This window comes from Halichoeres trimaculatus, unplaced genomic scaffold (genome assembly GCF_033239565.1).
Source record: "Halichoeres trimaculatus isolate MK-OKI-2021-1 unplaced genomic scaffold, fHalTri1.1 fHalTri1_scaffold_4, whole genome shotgun sequence".
Taxonomy (NCBI): Eukaryota; Metazoa; Chordata; class Actinopteri; order Labriformes; family Labridae; genus Halichoeres; species Halichoeres trimaculatus.
The window spans coordinates 30990119-31015787 of record NW_027437182.1 but is presented as its reverse complement, the minus strand read 5'-3'; the positions used below and the strand labels follow the sequence as shown (position 1 = coordinate 31015787).

The window sequence follows — 25669 nt, the reverse complement described above, 5'->3', positions numbered from 1 at the left end:
TTTATGCCTGTAATGGAATATGAGATGGCAGTGGGTAGAGCAGGAAACAGGGCGAGAGTGGGGAAGGACGTGGGAAAGAGGCCACAGGCTGGATTTGAACCTGGGCTGCCCGCACTAGGAGCGGAGCGTGACCTAGACCACAAGGCCATCTGCCTTTCTGAGTGGTCTAACTTTTATACACTTTTCCCTTCATTATCCCCAATTCAGAATGAGATTATCAGCACCCAAATTGGTCACTTCTAATCAATGTTTCTTAGCTTCCAACGCAAATCGATTTACTACATGTAGACTGAAAGTCCCAATAATAACACATGCCTAACTGACAAAGCTTTATGTTACACATCACTGACACGTCTCAGAGAACTGGGCTGTGAATAACACTAAACACTCTCCCTTCTGGACACTGAACTACAATCTGAGTCTACACAGTTTGATTGTTTTCACGTTTCTAATCATAGATCTAGGTAACTAAAAATAAACACATTCATAGAAAAACACTACAGATTATCGGTAGTTTTCCATGCGCCTTTAAGGGAATTATACATGCAAGTCTAATGCAAATGGGAGCAACATGATTTATCTCGAACTTCTGACTGACACTTAAGTCAAATCATACTTTTGAAATGGAATAAGTTCAAAAACAGGAACAAACCCCTCCAATTATTTATTTCTTTTATCCATAATTCTAGAAACTCTCGACTCATTCTTACTGGATTAAAAGAATTTGTCAGTCTAAAAAAATTTGATCTAATATCAAAATATTAATCAAAAGATTTACTTTCCTCTTTTTAAATCTCAAGATTTTTGCTTCTTAAAGCTCCTTAGCTACTGGAAGTCTCCTCCTGCTGCTGCAATCTTTTGTCATTAGCTTTTTCGTCCATCAGAGTCTCTGTGACCTCCTCGATTGCTTCAGGTCTCACTGACTGAGCAGGAGGTCAAACAGTTTCATCTCCCCCCTGACCTCAGACTCACCTCAGTGTTGTCTGAGCGATCACAGCACCACCCCACACCTCTGCACGGTGCACTCATTTGATACTTGAGATAAATAAAAAGTCACAGCTGTAGTAAAACATCAAAGAATGAAATGTTAGATAAGTCTGTGTGTCAGAGAGTTGTTGATAGGTTCACAGAAAGTGTGTATGTGTGTGTGTGTGTGTCAGTGTTACATTGTTCTGCTGGGTATCAGAGTACAGTACATTTTGTTGTCAGATGTACAGTGTTAAGAAATTCCAGACGTCACTATCAGCTGGTCAAAGTGGACACAGGGAGGTCAGACTGTATGAAGAGGTCAGAGTGCCTATTAATAGTTAAAGCCCAGTTATTTGTGATGAGGAGAGGAGATTGATTTATTCCAGCTGACTGCAGACTAATCCATAAACAACACAGGTTTGTGTGTGTAAACACATGACTACAGCAGGATTAAGTGACTTCCAACACTCTTAATCATATTAGACACTTTGGACTCCTTTAGCTAGGCGTCGTATTTCTGTCCAGCATCCTCATGCGTTCACAGCCTGCGCCCTCAGCTTCCACACATTTCTCTCTCTCAGTCATGAGATTGAGCTCTGTCTCGTGACGTGTCCTGATATCAGAGTGGACACACGCAGCGGCCAGTCCTGACCACCCACAGCCTTTGTTCTCTGCTCTGATACAGTGTTTTATGATCTCTCAAGCTCTCCCACATCAACAGCTCTGGATACTTTTAATCTAAGATCTTATTGAAAATGTATTAAATTTCCATTTTGAAGCCTTCATGCAGACATTTTACAGGCAGCTGTACAGTTACAGAGAGCATGAAAGAGATGCAGTGAGTTATGTTTGCTACAAATGAAACATGACTTGACACGTTATTGTTGACATATGCATTTCTTTTTGTGCATTTTAAGCTTTATTAGAAAGAAGAGTTTAAGCCAAAAAAAAAATATCGAGAATAGAAACCAAATACCCCTACAGCTACGTCTGTACATGAGGTAATGTTCTCTAACCTCTAAGCTAAACCAGCGCCCCTTTAAACCCAGTTCCTCTGTAAATCCTGCTTTTCTTCACACAGTTATGTTGTTCATGTTCAAAGCTGGATGACTTTACATTCTGTTACGCTAGTAAGTTCTGTTAGCTGTAGTTAAAATAAAAAACATAGGCATGACATATAGTAAAGAATTCAAGGGCAAAACTGATCATTAAAAGTTATACAGGCTAAAAAATAGATGGTTTACTTACAGAAGTGCCAATAGAAATATCAGAATATGAGGCTTGTAAGTTCCTTCTTATGCACTGACAGCTTTCCCAGTTGATTCTTTGAAGTAAAAATACATTGTATTTAATTATGTTAACAACCATAAACAACCATAAGAACTGTGGAACAATATTAGTTATATGGAGCTATTATTGTAGCAAAATAATTGTGTGTGTGTAAAGGCATCCACAAATATGTGAGCGCTTGTGAGTCAATCCAAAAATGCGTTGATCCACAAATGTGTTAACAGATTTGGAAATGTGTAGAATGATTCGCAAATTATATCAAGTCTTAAATGGCTGAAAAGTCAAAATGTTTTTCTACAGGACCTGAAAATATGCCCAAATAATTGGTTACAACTGAGGTGCAAACAAGGCGTTATTTGCAAACCAGTCTACAGGTTTGTGGATTTGTGCAAGTATTTGTGGATTTTTGCACACATTTGTGGATCAGTTTACGCATTTGTGGATGCATTCACACGCACAAATAATTTGTTACAATAATAGTTCCATTTAGTTACTTCAATCAAAAAGTAAATGAATTGTTATCTGATTTGTTGTGATTTAAAGGTAACACAAGACTTACGTGAGAAATGTGACTTCCTTTTTGCTTCAATCCTCTTGTCCATGTTCCCTTCTGCCTGCCTCAGCTCTGTTTAGCTAAACAGTCCCTCGAAAAGGGGCCAGTCTTATCGTCAGAGGGCCTGTTAGTCAGAGGGTCCACTAGTCGGAAAATTTGAGGCCCATTAGCCAGTAAGCATATTTTTCAGAAAATTATTCTGAACTAAATCAAAACTAATTTTCAGACTTAAGCCGCGTTTTCAGTGCAGTGTTGTTGCTCCACCTTACGAGAGCGGATCGGTTCAGTCTGGCGCCCGTATGAAAGAGTCCCAAAAAGTGGGACGGCTCATCTCGGTAATTGGGGGATCTGTCCCAGGATAAGTCAGTGGAAACGCCACAAAATGTGCGCCGTACCGAGATAAACCTAACTGCTCTGCTTGGTGGAAACACGGCTTAAGTGAATTGAAGAGAGGGTGGGTGAGAATTAGGGTGAAGGAAAGTTCCTACTATTGTTGCATGTAAAAGTAAAAAGCTCTGAGGTTGTGTCATGAACAGGGCATGTGAACAGCATGTTTTAGTGGACATTCAGAGTAACTCTTTATAAACACCACATGTCCTCTAAAAGACTTTTGGGAAATGCTGAGATGATTTGTTTTCAGCATCTTTTTGTGGAGATGTTTACAGTGGCTTCAGCTTCACTGTCCTTCTGTGGTTAGCCAGAGATTTGCTTCAAGGCCTCTTGTCTATTTACAAGCATCCTGCCTGACCTGAACACAAACCAGCTGGTTAAAGAGCAGTGCTGTAATCAGTCCCAGTATGTTTGGGCATATTCACACAGGAATACATGTCAGCACTTCAAACAGCCCAGTACTTATGTCTTTCTTTATAACCAGTGTCTATTAATGTCGTCTTTGGGGTGAAGGTTAAAACAGAAGTACTCAGGAAACAGCCATCATCATGTTAAACTGCTCAGTCTCACATTGAGGGCAGAAAATTCTCAGACTGGGGGTTTCAGGGAAGCAGGAGGATTTTACAGACATTTTCAACTTGTCGCCATTTTCTCTGAAGAGTTTTGAGGTGGAATAGAAAACCTCTTCAGTTTGATGTGTGGAATTCAAAACTCATTTCAACAATGCTCAAACACAGGTTTGACATTGTAACACCTCCACTCCTCATAGCCCCTGTAAACACTTCCCCTTTAAATCAGCAGCCCAATAAATCAGCGTCGCCCTCCCCCCTGCTACACATCAGCAGTGTGTGGCGGTCACAACATACTGTGTAGCCTCACTTTGTCTTAAAATAGAATATGAGTGGAGGAGAAGATCAAACAGGTCCGAGCGTCCTGTTACACAAGGCTGAGGCACTCTCCGTGCATCATGTGGGTTAAAAATACGCTCCTCCTATTGATTCCTGACCCGTCTGTGTAATGCCTTTGTCGAGAAAGATATCAGCTGTCCCAGGTGGCTATAAAGCTAAGTTTAGTTCACTGGCCAGAAATGTGACTGGATTACCTGAAGAACATGTGTTGAAGAGATGTTAAAGTTTCTTTTTCAGAGAGTTCAAAAACACTCCCATTTAGATTCTTCATACCTGTGAGACGACGCCTGGTAAAGCTCCCTTTGGCTCTTATCTTGTTATCTTTATTGCAGTGAGGATGAAAGGCCATGTGTAACACACAGTAGTGGTGGTTTTAGATGCAGTAGTAAAACAATAAAAAAGTACATCTTTCAAAATCAACTAATATGAAGTTAAAACTTTCATTAAGGATGGTTAGTTATTGAGTAAAAATAAGAGACTTGAGCTCAGATTTTCTCGTCTAGCCCCTGAGTTAGTGAAGGGTAAACAGGAACCTTGAACCTTGATAGAGAAAATAACTGCTGAAGTCTTATATAAGGCTGCTGTTCGAGGTCTTTGTGTTTGACATCTGTGCGATCAATAACAAGGCTCAACAGGGCATTTATACTGAGAAAGCCTCTTGCGTCCATGTAGTTTTTTTTTCCTTATTTAGAAGGGAAAAAAAAGTAAAGTCTCAGACTTTAAGAAATACTTGTGCTCTCAGAGGTAACACGTTTGCTCAAGTATTGAAGCCCATTCATTCCTGCACAGGTGTTAAAGCGCCTGTGAGGAACTTTTGGATTGTGCTAGTTTCAGCGCCCCCTGTGGACAGTGCTTTTTGCTCATCTCAGTGTATACTTATGTGAGTTGTTGATGTTGTTGTTTTTACATCAAATCTCATATTTCTGTTTAAAAGCAGCTTTTGATGGATCTTAGTCATGGAAAAGTGTAAACAAGTCCCCTCTGTAACAGCCCCCAGTCAGCAAAAATATAACTCTCATCACTTCTCTAATTTTATTCTGTTAACGTAAGGTAAATGATTTCTTTGTTGCAACAATGCTTCTTGGAAACAAACTTTTTACCGTTGTAAAGCCTTTACTTCACTTTTACATGGAGCCACATTTGTAAGGAACATTTATTCATAGGTTGAGCAGCAGAGCTGAGTCCTTGGGTTGGGCCAATGAAAGTTTTGCTAATTCTTCTGTGCCGATGCGAAACAGCTTATTCTGCTGTTTTCACTGATTTATGGCAATTAGGGATGGGTACCTTTCATGTTTGAAACGATACGGTGCCAATGCCTGGTACCTGGCAATCAGTATTGGTACTCAACAGTACTAATTTTTGGTACTTATTGTGTTTATATGGTAAAAAGTATTAATTTGTTTAAAAATAAAATATATATTTTTTCAATTTAACATATTTATCCTTAAATATATAACCTTCCAATGCTGTGTTCATTTCTAGCATGGAAAATCTCCCACTCTTCCACTCCCTCACTGTCACAAGGATGCGTTTAGGTACCTAAACATGGTACCTTTTGATTTTACGTGAATCTAGACAGATTTAGACAGAATTCAGTCGATACCTATAAAGTACCTAATTCGGTACCCACCCCTATTGACAATGCAGAATACAATCATCCAATCCACCTGACAACGCCAACCTAGAGTCAAAGGCAGAACAAGCTGACCTCCTTTGTTTTTGATTTATTCCTGCTTTCTACTGTTGTTTATATTAATTTGATTTTATTCCTGTCAGATGTTTTTACTCTTATTTTATGCACCTATTTGTGGCACTTTGAGGTTAGATTTAAATGTAAAGTGCATTATAAATAAAGTGTAGTATTATTATAACAACAAAATAATTCTAACCCTGCTTTTGTGATGTGTTGCACATCGGGCATCTTTGACATTGAAAATAAATAAGAAAAGCTTTTCCCTCAGTGTGACGTCAAGGTCAGACACCAACCCCCAGCTCTCAGCAGCATCAGGAGTGAAAAATTACACAGGGAAATTGTCAGCCTTGTTTCTGGTGGTCTTATTTGTCATAAAGAGGAACCAGGATTGAATCAGTCAGTGTCATAACCAGTTAAAACCTCCTCACAGGAGTTTTAAAATTCAAAGTCGAAGCCGTTTTTGTGTCTCACGGAAATTTGTTTGTTTGTTTTTCATCAAACACGGTTAACGATAGTGTTTCAAAAAGCTTTCAGTTTTTACTTTCTGAGTGTGTAAATGTGTGTGCAGGATGATATTCAGAGTAGGTTTAGCTCCCTCTAACACAGTCTATTATATGTTGAGCCTGAGGGATAGACTGAAGGTGTTCCTTTAAAATGAGAAGAAAAAAATCAAATCTAGCCTGACCCACTTTCTTCAGCCGGACGGGTCTGGATGGTCAGCGATGCATGAAGGACCAGACGTGAGACTTTTTGATTTCTGGACGGTCATGTTACCAGCAGGTCACTGTGCCCCGGCCTTCACCGTGCACAGAATCCAAACTCTCATTACGGGAACATGAGCGCAGCACACAGTGGGCCTCATTAAAATCAAATTCAGCTCTGACAGCAGGTCACTCATGGGTAACTAATGCACTTATAGAGAGCAAAGAAATCTTTTATCCTCCTCTAATTTCCTCTCTGCCATCTTTGGCCTCAGTTTCATGAAGCACGAGACACAAACAACAGGCTGCTGCCTGCCGTCGGCCATTTTGTACCTGCTGCTGAAATTAGCTCATGGTCATTAGACCTCATACTGAAAATGAGAGTATGTCATGACTGAGCAGCCATTCTCAGAGTCCTCTAGTCGTTTTTCTTGTCCTCTCTTTTTTTTTTTCTGACTGATACAATCAGTCTGTGTTTACACTTATACTAATTATCCAGACGAAAACACTTTAACTACCTGTACAGTTTTTCTGTGCTTCAGAGCTGCACAGGACTCCAGAGATAAGATCTTTGACTGCACATCTGGTTAGCCAAACAGTGTGACCTCAGAGGGCCAAACAGTTTCAACCATCATCAGTGATAATGACTCTTTAGTGGCCTGATAAGGAAAAGCTCCAGTGAATAAAAAAAAAAAAATAGTCTGAGCAGGCCTTCGTCAGCAGGAGGTAACTTCTCTGGAAGCAGAGCTCAGATCGTCTGTAGTCTGCACAGAGCAATGTCAGTAACCGCAGTGTCATTGTTATTACAGTATGAGCCGTCGCTGTAAACACATTGCAAAACTCTGAATTTATTTAAATCAGTATGAACAAATATTTCATAGAAACCAACACCACTCTTTGACTCAGCAGTTTGGCTGGAGGCCTGAGTATGGTTTTCATGCTTTCACTCCATTTTGATGCAGATGAAGCTCAAACTTTGGTGCCAGTTTCAAGATTAAAGAACAAAAACTGTTGTGGGATTTATTTTGGATTCAGAAGGCCCCCTGTTACAAACTCATATATTATCTAAAATATCTAAAAAAAAAAATGGCCTCAAACTGAGTAAACGCTAACTTTATAATGTTTATTGTACATTTCTGATTATTGTAATACTTCTTGTATTGTGTAAATCCACTAACATGCTCACCACAATAGCACTTTAACATTCAGCTTGAATCTTACCGTGATCATAAGAATGTAAACATGATAACTTCAGAAACACACAGCACAGCTAAAACTCAGATCTGGAAGTTTTCAGTCCTAAACCAAAGTTTTGACAAATGAAGGGATTGACTTCTTGTCTTTGTCTCAACATGTGGAGGATAATCTAAGTGTTAGCTTGGGACCTGCTTTGTTTAGATTACAGGTAAAAAAAAATCTAATCAGGATTTAAACATAAATGTGTTATACAAAAAAGTGAAGGTGTATAATGGGTAGGTGACTGTTTACATTTTACATATTGTAGAATCTGTATTATTTGTCTTTTGAAGATACTGTAGATTCACTGTAGTGTATAGAATACAAACTATTTTTCAGGTCTCATGTCTCAGGTAGAAAGGTTTAAACTCCAGAGTGAAGACTTGATCTGCTTTTAACAGAGTCCACAATTTGCAGTTTGTGTGCAGCTGTGAAGCTCCTCATCATCCCATCTGTTAGCTCTGTCCTGTTGGCTTAGATCAGAGGTTCTCAAACTTTTTTACACCATGGCCCCTTTTCGAGATGGACATTTTTCCAAGGATCGTCTCATTGTCATAACAATAATTAGTATAGTATAAATACAATTTGATAATTAACTTTGCATTATTTTGCAACAATAGAATTAGGCTACATTTATCCTGTCCAATTTGTTGATTTTGTAAACTTTGAGAAAATGTTGACCCAAAGGCAGTGGTGTGCATAGAGTGTGTATAGAGGGTGGTCGAACCCCTTGTGGGGGTCAGGAACAACGCATGTTGTAAGCCTTTTTTTCTTCTTTTCACCCCTTTCCTTGAAAAAGTCTTTGCCACTGCGCCAAAGTGTTTTTTGTTTTGAGGTTTCTGTTTTTCATTCGCACTATGAATTGATAAACACCTCAGGATCATGTGAGGATTGAGCTCATGGCACAAAACTGTGTTGTTTGTTGATATACTTTTTTTATGTGATAAAGCGCACTTTTACAATCAATTCTAAATTATTCCCCAAGCTATGGTTCACAGACCCCTGGGGGTCCTGGGACCCCACTTTGAGAAACACTGGCTTTGATACACTAGTTGATCTCTGTAGAGGTTGCATTTATAGTTCACAGATCCACCACATAAACTTCTGTCTGTTCCACTGAGACGCTGGTGGCTTTCGTTCACTGGTCATTTGTTTTTTTTACGCTGAGGAATCTTTTCAGTCACATCAGTGGTAGTGGTTCAGTTTATTGTTCCTGTGGAGGAAATCAAGTTGCAGTAGAAATCAAACAAGACATTTAAACGTGCTGTACAGACATCGCTGGGACATGACATAGCAGGACAAATCATACATAAAAACCAACTTCAAACACTGATTTATATGATAAGAAAGGAGGAGGTGTCACCAGACCAGCTGGGTAGCTAATGACTTAAACGCTCATCTGATGGCCTGTGGAACAAATGACATTTTAGTTCTGTTTTTTACAGAGTTTACGGTAATATTACCTTTAAATGGAACGCATTGGCTTGTTTACAACATCAGAGGCCAAGCACTAAATATTCTTGGCATGTGCGTGATTGCTTGGTGAGAAATGCTGCAAGCTAATATCAATATCAATGTCTAATTAAGATCCTCAGTCTGTCTGTTCATAACAGCCCCCGAGGCTCATGATTAAGCAAGTTAGTGAGAGTTCCTTCAGCAGAAAATGCACCAATCAAACAAAAGAAAGAAGATGAGATAGAAAAAAATATTTTAATCAGTCATTAGTTTATCCAACAATGCAGGTGATAATTAAGGATTTAAATCCTTTGTTTAATAAAACTTCAACATAAATTCGCTTAAATGTGGCGCATTCAATCAACCGTGCATGTTAATAATATCTGGTACACATGTAATGTTGAATACACTTGAACTCATCAGGATATTTATCTTTACTGAAGTCAAGAAAAGGTTTAAATTCTCAGAGCTGAACTTCTGGAAGAGATTCAAAATGAAAATACACAAAGTTCCCTTTGAGTGATCTAAAGTTTCCACAATCCTTCAAACTATCAACGATTGTTTTTCTGTCTCGGCCAACCGTGCACATTGTGTCGTACGGTCATTTGAAGCAGGAGACTTGTTTCCCCGCGGTTTTTGTTTCAAAGACAATGAGTCTGTTGGAGAAGGTTTGGTTGGTTGACGGCCTTGAAAACGTGTTCCTGTCTTTTGTGTTTCGCTCTCATAAACCAGTGGAGGAGAAAGAAGTTGTTATAGAAAATGTTTTCCTGCTGCTAAACAGAAAATGTCAGACTAAACAAACCCGAGGAGGTGTTCTGAAAACCTGATTGTACCTTGTTGTTGTTGATTCTTTGATCAAGAGAAGCTGATGGTTTTAGATTCAGTGATGAAATAATGCCATTGCGCCTGAACAAGATCAAATTAAATAAAAATCTTTAAAGATCACTTCCATAAGACTCTGTTTCTGCCCTTACATCAAAGAAATATCAGATACTACACATCCTGGAGTGTTTGTAATGCTGCAGAGTTGAGAATCATCCCTCTGAGGTAATTTCTCTTTGCCCCTCCCCTGATGGAGACCCTGTGGGAGGCTTACATTTCCTCCAGGAACCAAAGGGCAAGGAAGCCCAGCGGTGACCTTGGGAGTGTCTGATGTGTGAAGAAAAAAAAAGAGAGAGACAGACACTCTCATGATAGAAAAAAACTCCCTGTAAAAAAAAAACCTGAAAAGAAGAAGTTTGAGTCTCTGAGTCAATGGTTGTTGAGCAGGGGTGAGGAAATACAAGGCAGAAATTTCACAAGACTCATCCTTCATGTATGAATATTCATCATCAGCTACAGCATGTAAATATGTTGTTCTGGGATTCAGCTAGACAGTTAACCTAAGTTTATTTCTTTATTTCATCATGAACTTTTTTAGTTCTCTAAATAATGAATCTATGTCTTTATTTAGAGACTTAATATGTGGTCTGGAAATAGTCTCACTTCTTTGTTTTGGCCGGTGATTTCTAAATGCTTTTACTCAGTCTCTGTGATCAGGTTGAGCTAAAATCCATTTATGTCACATAGATCATAAGTTGGAAACAAGCTCTGTCTTTTTTCTTGAAGAAAATAGGTTGACCCTGGAGCTGGACTGTCAAAAGAAAAAGGAGGTCAGAGTGGAAGAAAGCTGAACAGGAGACTGATAGAGCGCAAGCTAAAACACGGGTTAATCTGTTTGTGATAATGTTGATCCAACCCACAGTCAGCAGTTATTCTGCAGTGGTCTGTTCAAACTTGAGAGTCTATCAATAAAATGAAGAGTGAGGTTACGTTAGTTCTGCTTGGTGAGGTTGGAGTTGGTAGATGAGCTCTGGTAGGACAGAACCAGGATTCACTAACGTTACACGTTACAGATACGTCTCTGAGCACCGGGCTGTGAGGAACACTGAACAGATAGTCTCCTCACCTTCTGAACACGAAACTATAGACTGAGTTTACAAAGTTTGATTGTTTTCACCTTTCAAACAACAGCTCAACATAACAAATAGATACATTCCCATGTCGCTTTGCATTCTGGGAAAAGTTGTCTTGAACAAAGAAAAGTAGAGTTAAAAAAGTAGATCTGCTCTCCATTCATTTACTTCCAAACAAACACATGTCTTGGCAAGGGTCACAGTGAGTGATGGTGCTCATGGGAAATAGAGTCTTTTGGGAGTTATTGAATTAAATATTTCAACATGGAAAGTTTGATTATTGTTGCTGATTGTCTTGTTTGCCTTCTGTCTATTCCATAACATACTGAAAAACTTCTCACGAGAGCTTTTAAAATGTTTAGTGTTAGAGCTTCAATCTGGTTTGAACTTGGAAATGTTAGAATATAAGAACCTATTGCAGAGAGCTTATTCCATTGTTAACATTTCTCTGACTGGAATTTAAATATTAAGACATATTAAAGTCTCCCAGCAGCCCTCAGTGACCGAGGAAGGTTGCTGAGTGTCAGTCACTTCCCTTACACAGTCACATGTTCTCGTGCTGTGTAATCACTTTGCCTCAGTGACACACAACAGAACAGGATGTTCAGTTTCTCACAGCGCTCAGAATTGGGGACGGAGAGTGTTTGATGTTAAGATGTTTTTTTCAATCCACAGGAGATCGCCCGGCACCTCCGTCCAGACACTCTGCGTGCTCTGTATGGCAAAGATAAAGTGAAGAACGCGGTCCACTGTACTGACCTCCCTGAAGATGGTGTTCTGGAGGTGGGTGCTGCATGTCACTCACACACTGTTCCCTCCATGTTGGTCAAACACACCCACAGTAAATCATCTGTGTGACTCCTCTTATCCTACATAGGTTTCCTCATTGTCCTCCTCTCTCTGCATAAATAACCGCCTTCCACTCAGCCAAGAACAAAACCCCCGACTCTGTGAAGCCGGGGCTTTAGTCGAGTCTCATGACTGCGCTCTGTGGGCCGAGGCAAACCTTAGCTCACACTGGGTTTTCAGGAGAACAAGAAGGGCAGAGGAATTTGAAACAAAACCATTGTTTCCCAGGGAGTGGGTCTGACCCATCGAGCGTCATTGTTCAGGAAAACTCCTGATCTGTTGGCTGGACAAATGGCTCCTTGTTAAACATTAGCCTGTGACTGACTGAGCTGCCATTTTCCCAAGACTGGGACACAGGGGCTGATAAAGGGCTTGTGCTGAGAGAATTTACACTGTGAGCTAAAACAATGCCATTCTTCTGAAATCAGAGAGGACTGTCAAACACTTTGATGTGAATCAAACTCACTTCTCCTCCACAGGTGCAGTACTTCTTCAAGATTCTGGACGGGTGAATGAAGGAAAGGGAGAAAAGATGTTGCTGCACACACAAAGACTTCACAGTTGTCTCATGTTTCTGTTTATTGTTTCAGCCTTATGCAGATTAAATAAAGTGACAAGAGCAGACTCCTGACAAGTGTTTTGATCTTTAACATTGAATTAAGTATTTTTCACACCAACTAAACATCTTATTACACGGGATACTGCATTGCTTCTGATATTCTCTAACTCTTTTTGACCAGCGACTTTGGTATTGGATTCATTACATTAAACTTTGAAAAAAAAATGTACAACTGCATAAATATAAAATTCTTCCACCATGAAAATGGCTAAAACATTCAATAGTAAGTAGCATCACATCATGTGATGTCTCCAGCACAAACAGATTTCAAAGCACTGAGTTGCCACTGTTTCCATGGAGGTGACTGTCCTCTAGGCTGGACCCACAAAGCTCTACACTATGAGTTAAGAATGAACAGATGTATCAAACAGAAATGTCATTAAAACCAAATCCTACAGCTAAAGGTGAGCAACAAAGGAAAGGTGAACGGATGAATCCTTCCGCAACTTGAACAAAGAAACACGCAGAAGTAGAAGAAGAAAAGAACGATTCCATGGAGCGCAGTCATTTACTCAAACATGGGCCTTAAAGGTTCAGAGTACCATGCTAGTATTTCAGTTAGTCGTAGCACATTAACACACACTCCACGCTCTCACATAGAGTAACACACACCTGCACACAGACACACACACACCTTGGACCACTAAAGCTGACATAAGACAGGAGAGGTTACAACAGGACTCGACTACAGCACTGGACACTCCAAAAATATATAGAGACCACATTAGGATGAAGTATTCTGGGGACAGAAACACAGCTCGCTACACGTCAGTAGTGGAATTGCAGTTTACAGTAATAGATGAACACATCCCATGGCTCAAGGAATATTTTCATGTACAGTAGAATAAATATTTGCTATTGCTACTCTTGTATTTTACATTCTAACCCTTGACAAACACACAGAAAAGCTAGTGTAAAGCACACAGATTAAGTGTAGGTCCTGTATATTATGAATGTTCAAAGACTAGTGGTGTTTATCTGAACTCTTTTATTTCTCTCTACATTTGATTTGTGTCAAAATGAAGAGTAGTGCGCGTCACGGCTGAGGTCACGATTTGATAGTGAACTTAATGTCAAAGCGTCCCTGGTAGCGGTCTTTCTCGCTGTACTTGATGTTTGCTCCGTAAGCTTTGCACTCGACGCGGAGCTCCTCGTCCAAGGTGAGGTTGGTGAACTGGATGGCGACCAGAGGCTGCAGGTACTGAGGCTGGAGCAGCTTGCCGTAGTAGGGGTAGTACTGGAGGGGGAAGCCTTCGTTCATGCCAAAGTACTTGATCTCACCAATCTTGTCTGCATCCTCGTCTCTCTGCACAAAAAAGTGGAATCAGGTTAAAATCCAACACTGATACCTCAGGAAAGATGAGACGGTGTGACGTGTTTTGAAACAAGCGTGACTGAACACTCACCTTATGTTTGCAGTGGATGGGGATGAGGTTGGGCTGTAGCTTTCCCAGCAGAGCATCTGGGATTGACTGATTGCTGGAGGGGGCCTGGAAAGAGACGGAGAGAGGATGAGAATAATCCAGTCACAGTTTGGGACATTAATGACTTCATGTTGCGTTAAAGTGTCTCTGTTGTGGTGCTGGTGTCTTCATGAGGCCAGAGCTGGTTAAAATTGTCATTCTCTCATGTGGAAGTTATGACTGTCTCATTCTAACAGGATGTTTGCTTATGAACTCCAGCAGATCAGACTCTGGCTTCGTCCTTGTTGCTGTAGTTGGTCTGTTACGGCTCTGACATGTTGCCATTGCGAGGCAGGATCATCACTCAGTGAAACAGCGTAGCCTCCAGTGTGTTGAAACCCCATACCTCTTGTGTTTCTGCTGTGATGCAATCTGAAGTCACACTGGGATGACCAGTTTAAAAAAAAAAATCACGATTCCCTGGGACACCTTTGTGTTTCATGTTACTGAATCTCCTGCAGCCAACCAGAGTTGTATGTTTAGCCAGAGTAATGTTGAACTCGGATCAATATGTATGTTCCTTTGACTCATAATACTTTCAGACTATTCAGCACTTTGAACAGAGGATTTTACGTTACTATCTGCTAATGTAGCAGTGAGTTTCCAGCCTGCAGCAGAGACAACATGCTTTGTTAATCCCTGAAGAGAAATTCAATATTATTCACTCAGTTTCTGAACAGAGGCCAGAAACACACACGTGCACATCCCTCAGATCATGCACTGAAGAAGACTCAGGGTGAGGGGGCGTTACAGGAATAAAGCAGTTGGAGTTTAATGCCTTGCTTGAGGGACTTGTAAATAAACTGGCATCTCTCCAGGAACTAGTCCCAGCTCCCATACTTTGGTCCATACAGAGACTTGAACTGGTGGCCCTTCAGTCGGGTCCCCACAGACTGAGAAACTGCTGCTGAGATGAGATGCAGACAGCAGAGACTGTGCTGCCTTTAAGTGATATCAAACCTGAAGTTATCAACTGTTTCATGATCAATTCATCAGTTTATTTTTGTTTCAGGTCAAAAATCCATTTTTTTCTTGAGCTGATAGTGACATAAACGCAGGGACTTTTTATATTTCCATGAAACGAGCAGCTAACCTTTCGTTGATAGAAGCTTGAACGGCTGGAAATGTGACATTTCTGCTGGCAAACACATCTCCCCCCGCTGACTTACAGCAGATCTACGGTCTTAAAGGTACAAACTTTGTTTTCTACTTTTCTTGCTGCTTGGCTGGTTCAAGTCGTCTGTGTTGGTTTTGTGCCGCTCATTTTTACGAGGCAGTATCTCTATTGTTATAACCCAATAAATCAAACAGAAGGATCGCTCCTGATTGATGATCCCGACTGATTTATCATCATATCATTGAGCAACAAAGATTACCGTTGGTCTACAATGTGTCCAGACATGCTGAATTCCCCATGCTTGTTGGCATTAGCCCTTAGTTAATGTCCTTCTCTCAAAGCTGTGAGCTTGACAAGTCTATGACCACATCTAAGAGTTTGAGAAGTGTGCTGTTATCAGTGTGAGCACTAAAATAACAAGCTGTAATGTCATAAATGAGCAGTAAACCTACCTTTGGTCTGTAGTTGACGATCCTGTTGAGTTTGACAATGATGCAAGGCTTCCCGTCTTTGAAACCGAATGAGGGGTCAGGGTCCCCTGAGCAGCTGCCGAGCAGAGTGCGGCTGAAGCGGCACGCTTTCCTCTGTCCCTGTTCACTCTCCAGAGGGCCACGGTCCTTGTATGACTGAGGAGAGTCTGCAAACCGAACAGAAAGGACGCATTACACCATTAGATGATGCTGAAGACATTAACATCAGATGGTGTTTACATAAAATCAGAAGGAGTCAGCACTTTCAGAATGTAACTTTAAATGTTCAATGAATACAACTAAACAATGTGAAATGTTTCCAGTTAAGTAGTCGTCAGGGATCGTCCAGAGAGTGGCCAAGAGTGTGATAGTGTAACTTACCTCCACAGTTTTCAAACTTTGCCTGATCCAGCTGATTTTCGTCTGTATATGGCTTGAGGAATTCTGACATGCTTTTCACATACTTGGAATAGGACCCCTCATCAGACTTAGAGAAGGATATTTCAGATTTCTCAGAGCGAGGGGTGTGTGATAGACCTGAAAACACAAAGCGTACTGTTAGGGAAACACTGGTTCAGACTCAGGCTGTAAGTGCAGAAACAGCTCTGTGCTTGTGTAGAGGAAAGTCTGAGTGAAGCAGCTCTGAACATCATGTGATCTGTTCTCTCTTCTATTATCTGAAGGCAACACACAATGTAGGGTCCTGGGGATTTCCTCTGATGGTCTCTGTCAGCTCTTTATAGCTGTAATTTTCCACAGACGTAGAGCTCAGGGCCTGAGTGAGGCGTGGCATGAAGAGAGTGAGATGGGTATGAGGAGTGAAAAGGAAACATGACATTTTATGAACCTTTTCTCGGCCTCGCTGCTGAATCTGTTTAATCCTGGCAGTGCTTATGAGCAACACTCGAGGCATTTGTCCTACAGGGACAGAGAGGTAGCATGCCGTCATTTGAATTTCAGTGGTGGCTTGTGAAAGTTAACCAATCCCCTGCCCCCACCCGTGCACTCTCACGTGTGTCTCTCTCACAATGGAAACTTTTAGCCCCAGAGTGAGAGGCGGGCTCCAGCTCAGAAAAAAAACATGTAACTACTCCCTGCTTCCTTTATCTCACCACTACTGGAAACTCACTTCAGCTCAAAGCGCTGCACACTTCTTCCTCTCGCCTGGCTCACTCTCTGATTGTACACAGTCGTGGACGTCTGACAGAAAGACAGGCGGCCAACCCGTCTACATGAAGCCGTCGTTTACAATAGCTGCTAAAAATACCGCCAAGGCTAGAGAGCATGTGCTGTGCAAACAAGTACTGGCACAACAAGATGAGGTTAGGCCGCCGTCTCACAGCGGTGCAGGAAATTTCACAACACTGGCAGTGTGACCGTGGCACTGTTTGATGTTTTCACCAGATTATAGATTAGAATTTTTCCCACTGGAACAAGCTTAGAGGCCTCTGCGCTGAGACAAACATCCATATTTATTCCTGTGTATGTAAACACGCCGGCTGTGACACATCCACACAGCATGTTTGGAGCACGGTGTAAAAGCTACTACAACAGCCCGCGCCAAGCCTGAGGGGGGAAACATTGACTGGCTCAGAGGAGTGAAGGACAAAATGGCTGAACCTATCTAAGGTCAGAAAGACTTCTGATAGAGAGGCGGCTCTGAGGCACACCCCAACAGTCAGTTTAAACACACGCTGAACCAACACTGCACAACATGAAGGCTAAACTCCCTCCACCAAACAGAAAAAGAAGAAGAAGAAGAAGAAGAGAAAGAGGTTCATTTACCTGGAGGGGCGACTCTGTCCTGATAGGTGGGCTTGTAGTTGCTCAATGTGAGCAGCAGAGCCTGAATGGTCCCCACGAAAATCCCAGCCAAGCAGCCGTAGAAAATCACGTAGAACAAGAGGATTTTAACTGCAGGGAGAGACAGAGAGGTGGCACATTTAGAGAGATTAAAGAATTAATCAACCACCAGATTGATAATTAACGGTTTCAGTTGTTTATGAAGAGAAGCGTGAAGTAGTTTTGGGCTAAGCTCCTTAAACACTACAGCTTTGTATCACTTTGACATGAACCATCATAGGATTTAGAACAAAAAGATTTCACATTTAGTAATAAATGAATAAAGACTGGAAACTCAGTGACTTGTTTGAGTCTTCAGTTTGTTCCAACTCTAATGGAAAAACACCAGGAGGAGAAATCATTTCTTGCCCACATTCAGAGATCTGCTTCCACACTGTGATCCTTTTCTTTTCTCATCGTGGAAGCCATTTTACTACAATCATGAGATTTTTTTTTTCCAACTAATTTGAAATTTACTCTAATTATGCAACAGCAGGAGGGAAGGTTGCTGGTTACAGTTCAGCAGCATGAGTCACTGGTGATTCCAGGCCCTTCCCCCGCTGAGTGGTCACTTCCTACAGGTTCCTCATGAAATCTGTGTCCCCCTGCAAGCTCAGGGTGGTTTCACTCTGTCCCCCAGAAACTGCAGATCTGCACAACTTGTTTCCCTACTTCCAGGCCAGTTGGGCCAGAAAGAGACAAAACAGAACTTTAATGTTCTGCTTTTATCTTGCTAAGCATCTGAGTATGTAAACTACAACTCTGAGTTTATTAAGAGGCGATTTAGACGATTGTTGCTCCAGAAACATCATGATCAACAAGTTAAGCTCATATGATAAGCAGCTCAACAAGACCTTTTTATCAAGATGTTTTATCATTCAAACATATTGGTGAATGAATTTATGAAAGATTTCCAAATTCTGCCTTTTTTCTTCTTTTAAAGTCCAACAGGGCTCAAATTCTTTAATTCAAAGAAAAAGTCACAGACTAAATCTTCCTCCTGAACTACAAATTCTTTCATATCCTTTTTTTTAAATGTTTCTGTGTGTGGTGATGATCTGTCTTCTTTTCCGACAAACAGCAGAAGCCATCTTCTTGCATCACACTGCATCTGATTTCCTGGTTCCTGAAAACCAAACACTCTCAAAGCCAGCTCATTCACACCACCCGAGCACCCATTCCTGGTGTGTTTGCTGTCGCTGTGGCACCTTCCCAAAACGTCTCCAAGCTGCCAGTTGCACGTCCAAAACAGCCGCAGTGAAACCAGTTAGGCCAGTTACTAACAGGTTCAACCCCACGCTGCCTTATCTCCTGCAACAGACTATAGAGAGAGCAGTCTGCAGGAGATTCAGCCTGCCCATCCCTGTTCCTTGTGTAACTCTGATACCGGGAGGTTTTGCATGTTAAACACAAAGAGGAGAGTTTTAGCACAAACCTCACAGGCTGATGTCTACGTGTGAAGCATGAAGTACCACTGTCTGACACAGGTATGAGCACAAGCATGGGCGTCTGAAGGTATTTTCCTGAATAAAAGTCATAAACACGACAGAAACATTTGAATAGATGTGTAATCTGATCCCTGAACGGGCTGCGAACCGACGTGTTACCAGGCAAGCTTTTCTCTAGTGAGCCTCCATGACACATCTTAGGGATGCACCTGTTGAGGGACTGAAGCTGGACACTCCAGCTCAGATTACAATCCTGCTGTGATTTTCTTAGATGATCATTCTATAAAAAATAATAATAATGTAACCTGAGCGCTTGGAACCGGGGAGTGAGATTTGTAAGAAATGAAAAATGCATGCATTTTCTCATGGATGTCAGTCTTTCTTGACGCTTGGCACTGTTGGCCCTTGTTGGCCTTTTGTGGCCCTGTGACTTTTCATTCAAGTGTTAACATTTCTTAGCTGCCAAAAGGCCTGACAGAGCCTGAGAGGGCAGCTTAAAAACTCTAAATACACAGCTCATTATAATCATTTATAGGAGAGAGGGGGCATTAATGTCTCTGAGTGCACGCCGCTGATGTAAATACTCTGCCCGGCTTCTGTAGCCAGAGAAATGCCAGATCCTGACAACTGTTGCCCAGAAATGTAAATAGCTCAGAGACCGGCCTGCTGCTGGTGAAAGGCAGAGTTTGAATGGAGGGAGAAGAGAGATAGAGAGAGGAGAGCACCTCCCCCACCAGACTGCTGCAGCATGTTGTGAGGGGCCGTCACACATTCACACCTCACTGATGTCTCTCCACTTCCCTGACGTTTGTATCGAGGCTTTAGTCGACGCTTTAAACCAGCTCTGCGGTACTTTTTTTCTGACACATTTAACTCATGCTTCAAACGCAGACACACAGTAAAAACTGAAGCTCCACATTTCCTGTGACACATCATGAGAGCAGTGGTTCAGCTCAAACGCCTTCCTGTTGTTATAAATGAATGTTATGTGGCGCGTAGCGTGGTGAGGAAGGGAGGGTTTCTCCGACAGCCTACCTGTTGCTCTCTTTTAGTTAGTGCGACATCACTGAGCCTCACCACGGAGAGACACAGGACGCATGAGAGGTGCTTGATTACAAACCTAACTGCATCACTTCACTTAGACATGCTGTTAAAAACACACACATCTAGAAGTAGATGGTAAAATGCCACTGCTACTTGAAACTAGCTGTGATGGCGACATTACAGTGATTTTCAGTCGGCTTATAAGCCTTTTTTGAATTAATAGCCCATTCAAGCTTTTGTTAATCTTTTCAGGAATGAGCACTTTAATCTGGCACTGGAAAACTGACCGATGTCTCCTTTCTTTCAGTGGAAAATTAAAAAAAAACTGGGTGGATGGAGAGAAAAAGAGGGGCGGCCCATGAGACATGTGAGTCGTGATGTGCTCTCAGCACCATGTTGTGTCTGCTGGCCGAACCCGGCACGCAGGAGGAGAAAAGGATGACATTTCTCATTTGTAAAAAGGTTTAGTGAGTTTAAAGGGTTCAGTGTAATGGAGTCCAGTTATCCAATCAAACCACACATCCACCGATGGCCGCATTAGGCGAATAGTCCCCGTCTTAGAGTATCGGAAACAGAGGTAAAACGATTAGATCCATTAATCTTAGGTTTGTAGAGCAGATCCAGGTCTGGGCTCATTCACAAGCAGGGGTGTGTCTGGACTTTTTTGTACTGGGGGGCCCAGCTCATGGGGGGGTAGTGTGAATGCACAAAAACACATAAATATCCTGTGTTTGCTTATGTCTAGCCCTATTACTCCTACATTTTAATATTAGAGCATTACTTAGATGTTAAACTTTCAATGGTGTCATAACAAGACTCTAATAACACTAAAACCAGTTGTTGTCCTCGAGTGATACTTGAATGTAACATTTTAAAACTACACTCATAAATGTGGGCTATTTAGTGTTTAAGACTTTGCAAGAAACTTCTAAAGGACTCATTCCTCTCCACATATCTGTTTTTGTGTCCTATGAGCTGCCACATTGAGTAGAGGTATAGAATTGAATAAGACAGAAATGTATCATTATCAGCAGAAAATAGCTTAAAAAGTTCACCATAAGTATCAGCTGGAATAAAAGATTCTGTCAAAATGTTGTTGATGAAGTGAGACATGAATCATACAAATGCCTTTGCAACTTTTATTTGACATTGGTTTTGACAGGTCCTGTCTTTTTGAAGTGTTGGACATGAAAAAGAATAAATCAATCACTCATTATTTATTGCAGAATCAAATGTCTTAATTTATTTCTACGTAATAACAGGAGTTCGAATGTCACAACATGCTACTTTAAATGCTTTGTTAAAAAAAGGATAAATCTACAAACTGCCTGTTTTGATACAGTTTACATAGGTTAGTTGATTTCTACATAAAACCAGAAGAACAAGACTAAGAGATTTCAAGGGGGGCCATGCCTCCCCTGGGCACCCTCCTGGACTCCACCATGTTCCCATGAGTCTGGGATTAGCCATTCAGGTAATTAGTGAGAGGAATAAAATGTCTTCTTGTTTTTCTACGAAGCCTGATTCCAGAAAAAAACTGTGGTTAGAAATTATTCTTTGGTATTTGGTGTGTCAGTGGAAAGTCGTGGCCCACCACACACTGTCCTTCAGGGTGACCTTTTCATAAAGGACGTTTATTAATGAATGTCTCAATATGGGCTACGCCTTGGATAATCATTCCCTAGTTCTTTGCATCAACCGTGGACTAAAAGGCGGATTTAACATCGAGAATGAGAGTTAACGGTCGCAGCAAATGCACAAGGGTGGAAAAAATCGTTGTAGAGCAAGTTAATTGATTCTTATGAATGTATAATAAGTCTTTTTAAACTAAATAAGACCTGTAGCACGCCCAAGCTTCTATCATCAAGAAATAAGCCGCTGTTCTTTTAAATAAACGAGCTGATTCTGATTAAGAGACCAACTTCTAACGTTACACTCAGCCTCCATTGAAAAAACGAAGTCACGACGCAGCACACTGAGCTCTAACAGGTGCTGTTTGTAACGTACAGTCAGGAAATGAGAAAGAAAAAGGGAGAAAAATCTCCACAAAGACTGTTTCCTCCCTTTCAGCTTAACGTGATCACTTTAATTAGATTAATTAACATTATACCGTCGTGTTTCAGCAGGAGCCACCGTGTTAGTTCAGTCAAATAAAGGGGAAGGAGCACATTGAAAGATTTAAGTACTTACACCAACTGCCGCCTGTTCGTCCTAGAAACTCCTTCTTCTCTGAATTCCAAACAAATGTCCTCCATCCGCCGTCACTGTCTTTATTTCCAGACATATTAACTCCCGGTAAAATCCCCCTGTTCGATTTATCTGATTTACTCGGTTTTGTGTCGGTGAAGCTTTAGCTGTTAACTGTCCCTCACAGGAAAAGCGAAAGGACAGTCTCGTACCCGACTCCACCAATTGTACCACACACAATTTATCTCTCAGGGAAACCGGCTCCGCCCGCTAACTCCCGTCATAAGTTACCCCCCGAAGAGGAAGGGCTCCGGCGAACAAATCACAACCATCCGCTGCGTTTTGCGTAAGAGGAAAACGAAGGGGGGCTACAGGCTAACAGGCTAATGAACATGCATCCATACAGAGAGGAGAGGGACCAACGGACGACGTTCAACAGTTGCCTCTTACGTTTTATACGACTTTGGTGCCATGGCAACAACTGTCTTCTACATCCCTACCATGAAATGTCGACAACAAAACTTAAATATTTCACAAGTTATAACTTATTGATAAAAAACAGCATCAATTTCTCCAAGTCATGTATGTAATAAAGTGTGTGACAAAAAGTGGATGAGCTAATTGTCCTCTTAAAGGTACTTCCACAGACTGTGTAAAGCTTCACCTGTGCTAACAGCCTAGCTAGCAACCCAGTACCCCAGCCTGTGAACTTTAAAAGGTCAAATAAAATTAATTTAAATTCTGCTATAGGCCTCCTGGATGTCAACGTTTTGGGGTGTTTACATTTCTTTGTGTAACTACTAAGTAGAAACTTAATCTTAAGTCAGTTCCTCAGTTTCTGTTTCAGTCACAAAATGCTGCTCTTGATGTAATGCTTCAAACCAAACCAGGAAGCGAATAAAAAAAAATATCCAAAATATTCAGTGTTACATTTGATTCAGATCCACCATCTCTTTCAATCATCAGTGTCAACTGGGAGAATGACCTGGTAACCAATATCTCTGAAGATCATCAGTGAAGAAATATTAACTTGTCATCTATCTGAGTGAGGCATGGCCTCATACAGTTTAAGATCATACACCACCTTTATAAGTCTGAGGTCAAAGTTTACAGATTTTTACCTGATACCAGCCCAAAGTGTGACAGATATAAGCGAGCCCCTGCCGGTTTTTAACACACACACACATCACACATTCTGTTCAAGCCTACCATGATACCAGTCTGACCAGCTGACCAGTATGATGCTAGGCGTGAACATGACCATAATGTGTGTGGAAAAAAAGGGGGCTTGCTTATATCTGTCACATAGCCTACTCAGTCCTTCTGGCAAGGCATCTCAATCTTTCAAAGTGGAAGATCATACCTCAACTTCTGGTTGGTGGATCTGCAAGGTCATGAATTACTTTAAAACATACTTCTCTGTTAGCTGGTGCCCTTTCAAATAACTAAATAGATAGTGATTAATGTTTTGAAAATATATTTGAATTCTTAACACTCTTTTTCTTTTACCTGTCCTGTGTCTAAGCATTAATGTTCTTCTTGTCTGGTTTCCCAACTTGTTTTTGTAGATGTGTTACCTATGTTGTTTTTGGCCTTTGTATGAAAAATTCAATGAACATACAATGGCAAAAAAGTTCATTTTCCAGTTAGTGATTTTTTCTGCTAGGGTCCAAAAACAACAATGGTACTTAAGCATTTTAAAAAATATATATATATATATAAAAAATCTAAAAATTTTAAACTTAGTTTTCACGAAAAATTGTATCAGAAATAAAGATTGAATATTTAATAGAGAAATGGAAAATGATACTAAATTCAAACAGGAGAAGATTCACGAGATGAAAAATAGCAAATAAACCCAATGTTTATGCCAGCTTTTGCAGGGGTGTTATCAGTTGGCATAAAATCTGGCTGCACACCTCTTAACAATGACTTGATATTTGTCTTGTCAGAGACAGTACTTAAACTAAATAAGTTCTGGACCTCAACAAGTCACTGTGTGGTAACTTGATAAAATTCATGTTTTACTCTGAGACAAAGTAAAGAGATATCTCCATAGTAAAGTGAAATGCTTTGCCTTCTCAAGTATCTGTTTCTGTGATTTATCAAAAAAAGAATTAATTTGCAAGTGCAACAAAAAGTTACAACAGACATCCTCATGCAGTATTTATGTTTGAGAAATGAAAGTTGTTGATGAAAGATTAAAAGAGTCGGAGAAGGAGTCAACCTCACTTCTAAAATCTCAGCCTTTTGAACCATTCCTCATGTATTTGCTTTAAAAAACACTCAGCATGCTTAAGTTTCATTTGCTGTAATAAATGGTACATATTCAGTTGCAAAAGACACTGGATTAAGTGCAGTCTGGTATTCTGGCTCAGTGTCACTTGGTCATGAGTCAGAAAATGATGACACTGAGTGCTGAGAAGACTGAGGATGACTCCATCATTGCACACAGATGAGGTACTTACCACTGCAGCCTGTGTTTATTGATGAACCTTTCACCTTGCATAAGATTCATATTCTCACACAGGATGAAACTGAGGTGAGAAACACTGGTGTCCATTTTTCAGTTCTCAGAGGAAAGTCATGAATCCATGTTAATGAGTGGGAAGTGGTCCTGGAAAGTTACTTCAAGTGTTTTGCAGGCAGAGAACGGTATATGCTGCTCTGCTGACTGTATTAAACTGTAACAATATCAGCTAGTCACAGGCTGTGAAAGCGCTAATCATCCTTCTGCAGCTTTTATTTTAAAGTTTAGGACTCAAAAGTTATGGAGGAAATGAGAAAGTTAGAAACACTGAGTCACTGATAACGGACAAATGGCACAATGTTATTACACTGTAGGCATTTAATACCACATGAAGTTACAAAACGAAACGGCCTATATTGTGCGCAATGTTTATGTGGCACATAAATGTAATAAATGCTTGCAACTCCTCAAGTTCATAAGAAGTTATGTAAGTCTATATTTATGCATACTGCTGAAGAAACAGCAACAGTCTCTGTTATCTAAAGTATATGGAAGTACCAGCTGTCACTGTGCACACTAATGCACAATGAGGCAAAAACATTGCCTTCAAATTACTGTCATAGCTCTTTTTCAGTAACAAAAGGCAGACATTTTAGTCGAAGTTATGGAACAGAGGCTCAAAAAATAGGATTTAAGGCAGATTGTCTTGAATAACACAAAAAGCCTCTGGTCTAAATTCCTCTTTCATTCTATAATGGGGTGCATTTCCAAATGGAAAACAAAAAACTTGTTTCTTTCATCTGAGTTATCAGTATTCAGGTCTTCCTGAGCGCTACGGCCAGTGCTATGTGCTGGTCTGTTTTCACACCATTTTAAGTAAACAATGTAATACACTCCTTTGCTGGAGCATTGATTCTGCAGTGATAACATAGCAGTCCGCTGTTTGCATAGATCAAGGGTTTGCCAAGATTACCAGGAGGTGCAGCATTCTGAGACAGGTTGTGGACTGG

At 40.8% G+C, this 25669-nt stretch overlaps 2 protein-coding genes across 4 annotated transcripts in view; one reads left to right on the top strand and one right to left on the bottom strand.

The window, feature by feature from the left end:
* The window catches only part of nme7 (NME/NM23 family member 7), a 34869-nt gene extending 22229 nt beyond the window's left edge, over nt 1-12640 (top strand). For all 3 annotated transcript variants that reach the window (XM_074667754.1, XM_074667753.1, XM_074667755.1), the window contains exons 11-12: nt 11826-11933; nt 12479-12640. In XM_074667754.1, coding sequence (XP_074523855.1) covers nt 11826-11933; nt 12479-12511 — 141 coding nt within the window. In that variant the 3' untranslated portion in view covers nt 12512-12640. The remainder of the gene's footprint in view (nt 1-11825; nt 11934-12478) is intronic.
* On the bottom strand, nt 12554-22484 carry atp1b1a (ATPase Na+/K+ transporting subunit beta 1a). Its single transcript, XM_074667756.1, has 6 exons — nt 22193-22484; nt 17454-17582; nt 16050-16205; nt 15651-15835; nt 14025-14108; nt 12554-13924 (listed from the first exon to the last, which is right to left on the bottom strand). Exons 1-6 carry the CDS (start codon nt 22284-22286, stop codon nt 13667-13669), a joined length of 906 nt encoding a protein of 301 aa, XP_074523857.1. The 5' UTR covers nt 22287-22484; the 3' UTR covers nt 12554-13666.
* Between the last annotated feature and the right edge of the window lie 3185 nt (nt 22485-25669).

What these genes read in the sequence shown, in the direction of transcription:
- atp1b1a (XM_074667756.1), bottom strand. Translation starts at nt 22,286, where the DNA reads ATGTCTGGAAATAAAGACAGTGACGGCGGATGGAGGACATTTGTTTGG. An exon ending in ACGAACAGGCGGCAGTTGGT is followed by an intron (nt 17,583 to 22,192) that starts GTAAGTACTTAA and finishes CTCTCCCTGCAG; the next exon opens with TTAAAATCCTCTTGTTCTAC. An exon ending in TCGTCAACTACAGACCAAAG is followed by an intron (nt 14,109 to 15,650) that starts GTAGGTTTACTG and finishes GTCTCTTTCCAG; the next exon opens with GCCCCCTCCAGCAATCAGTC.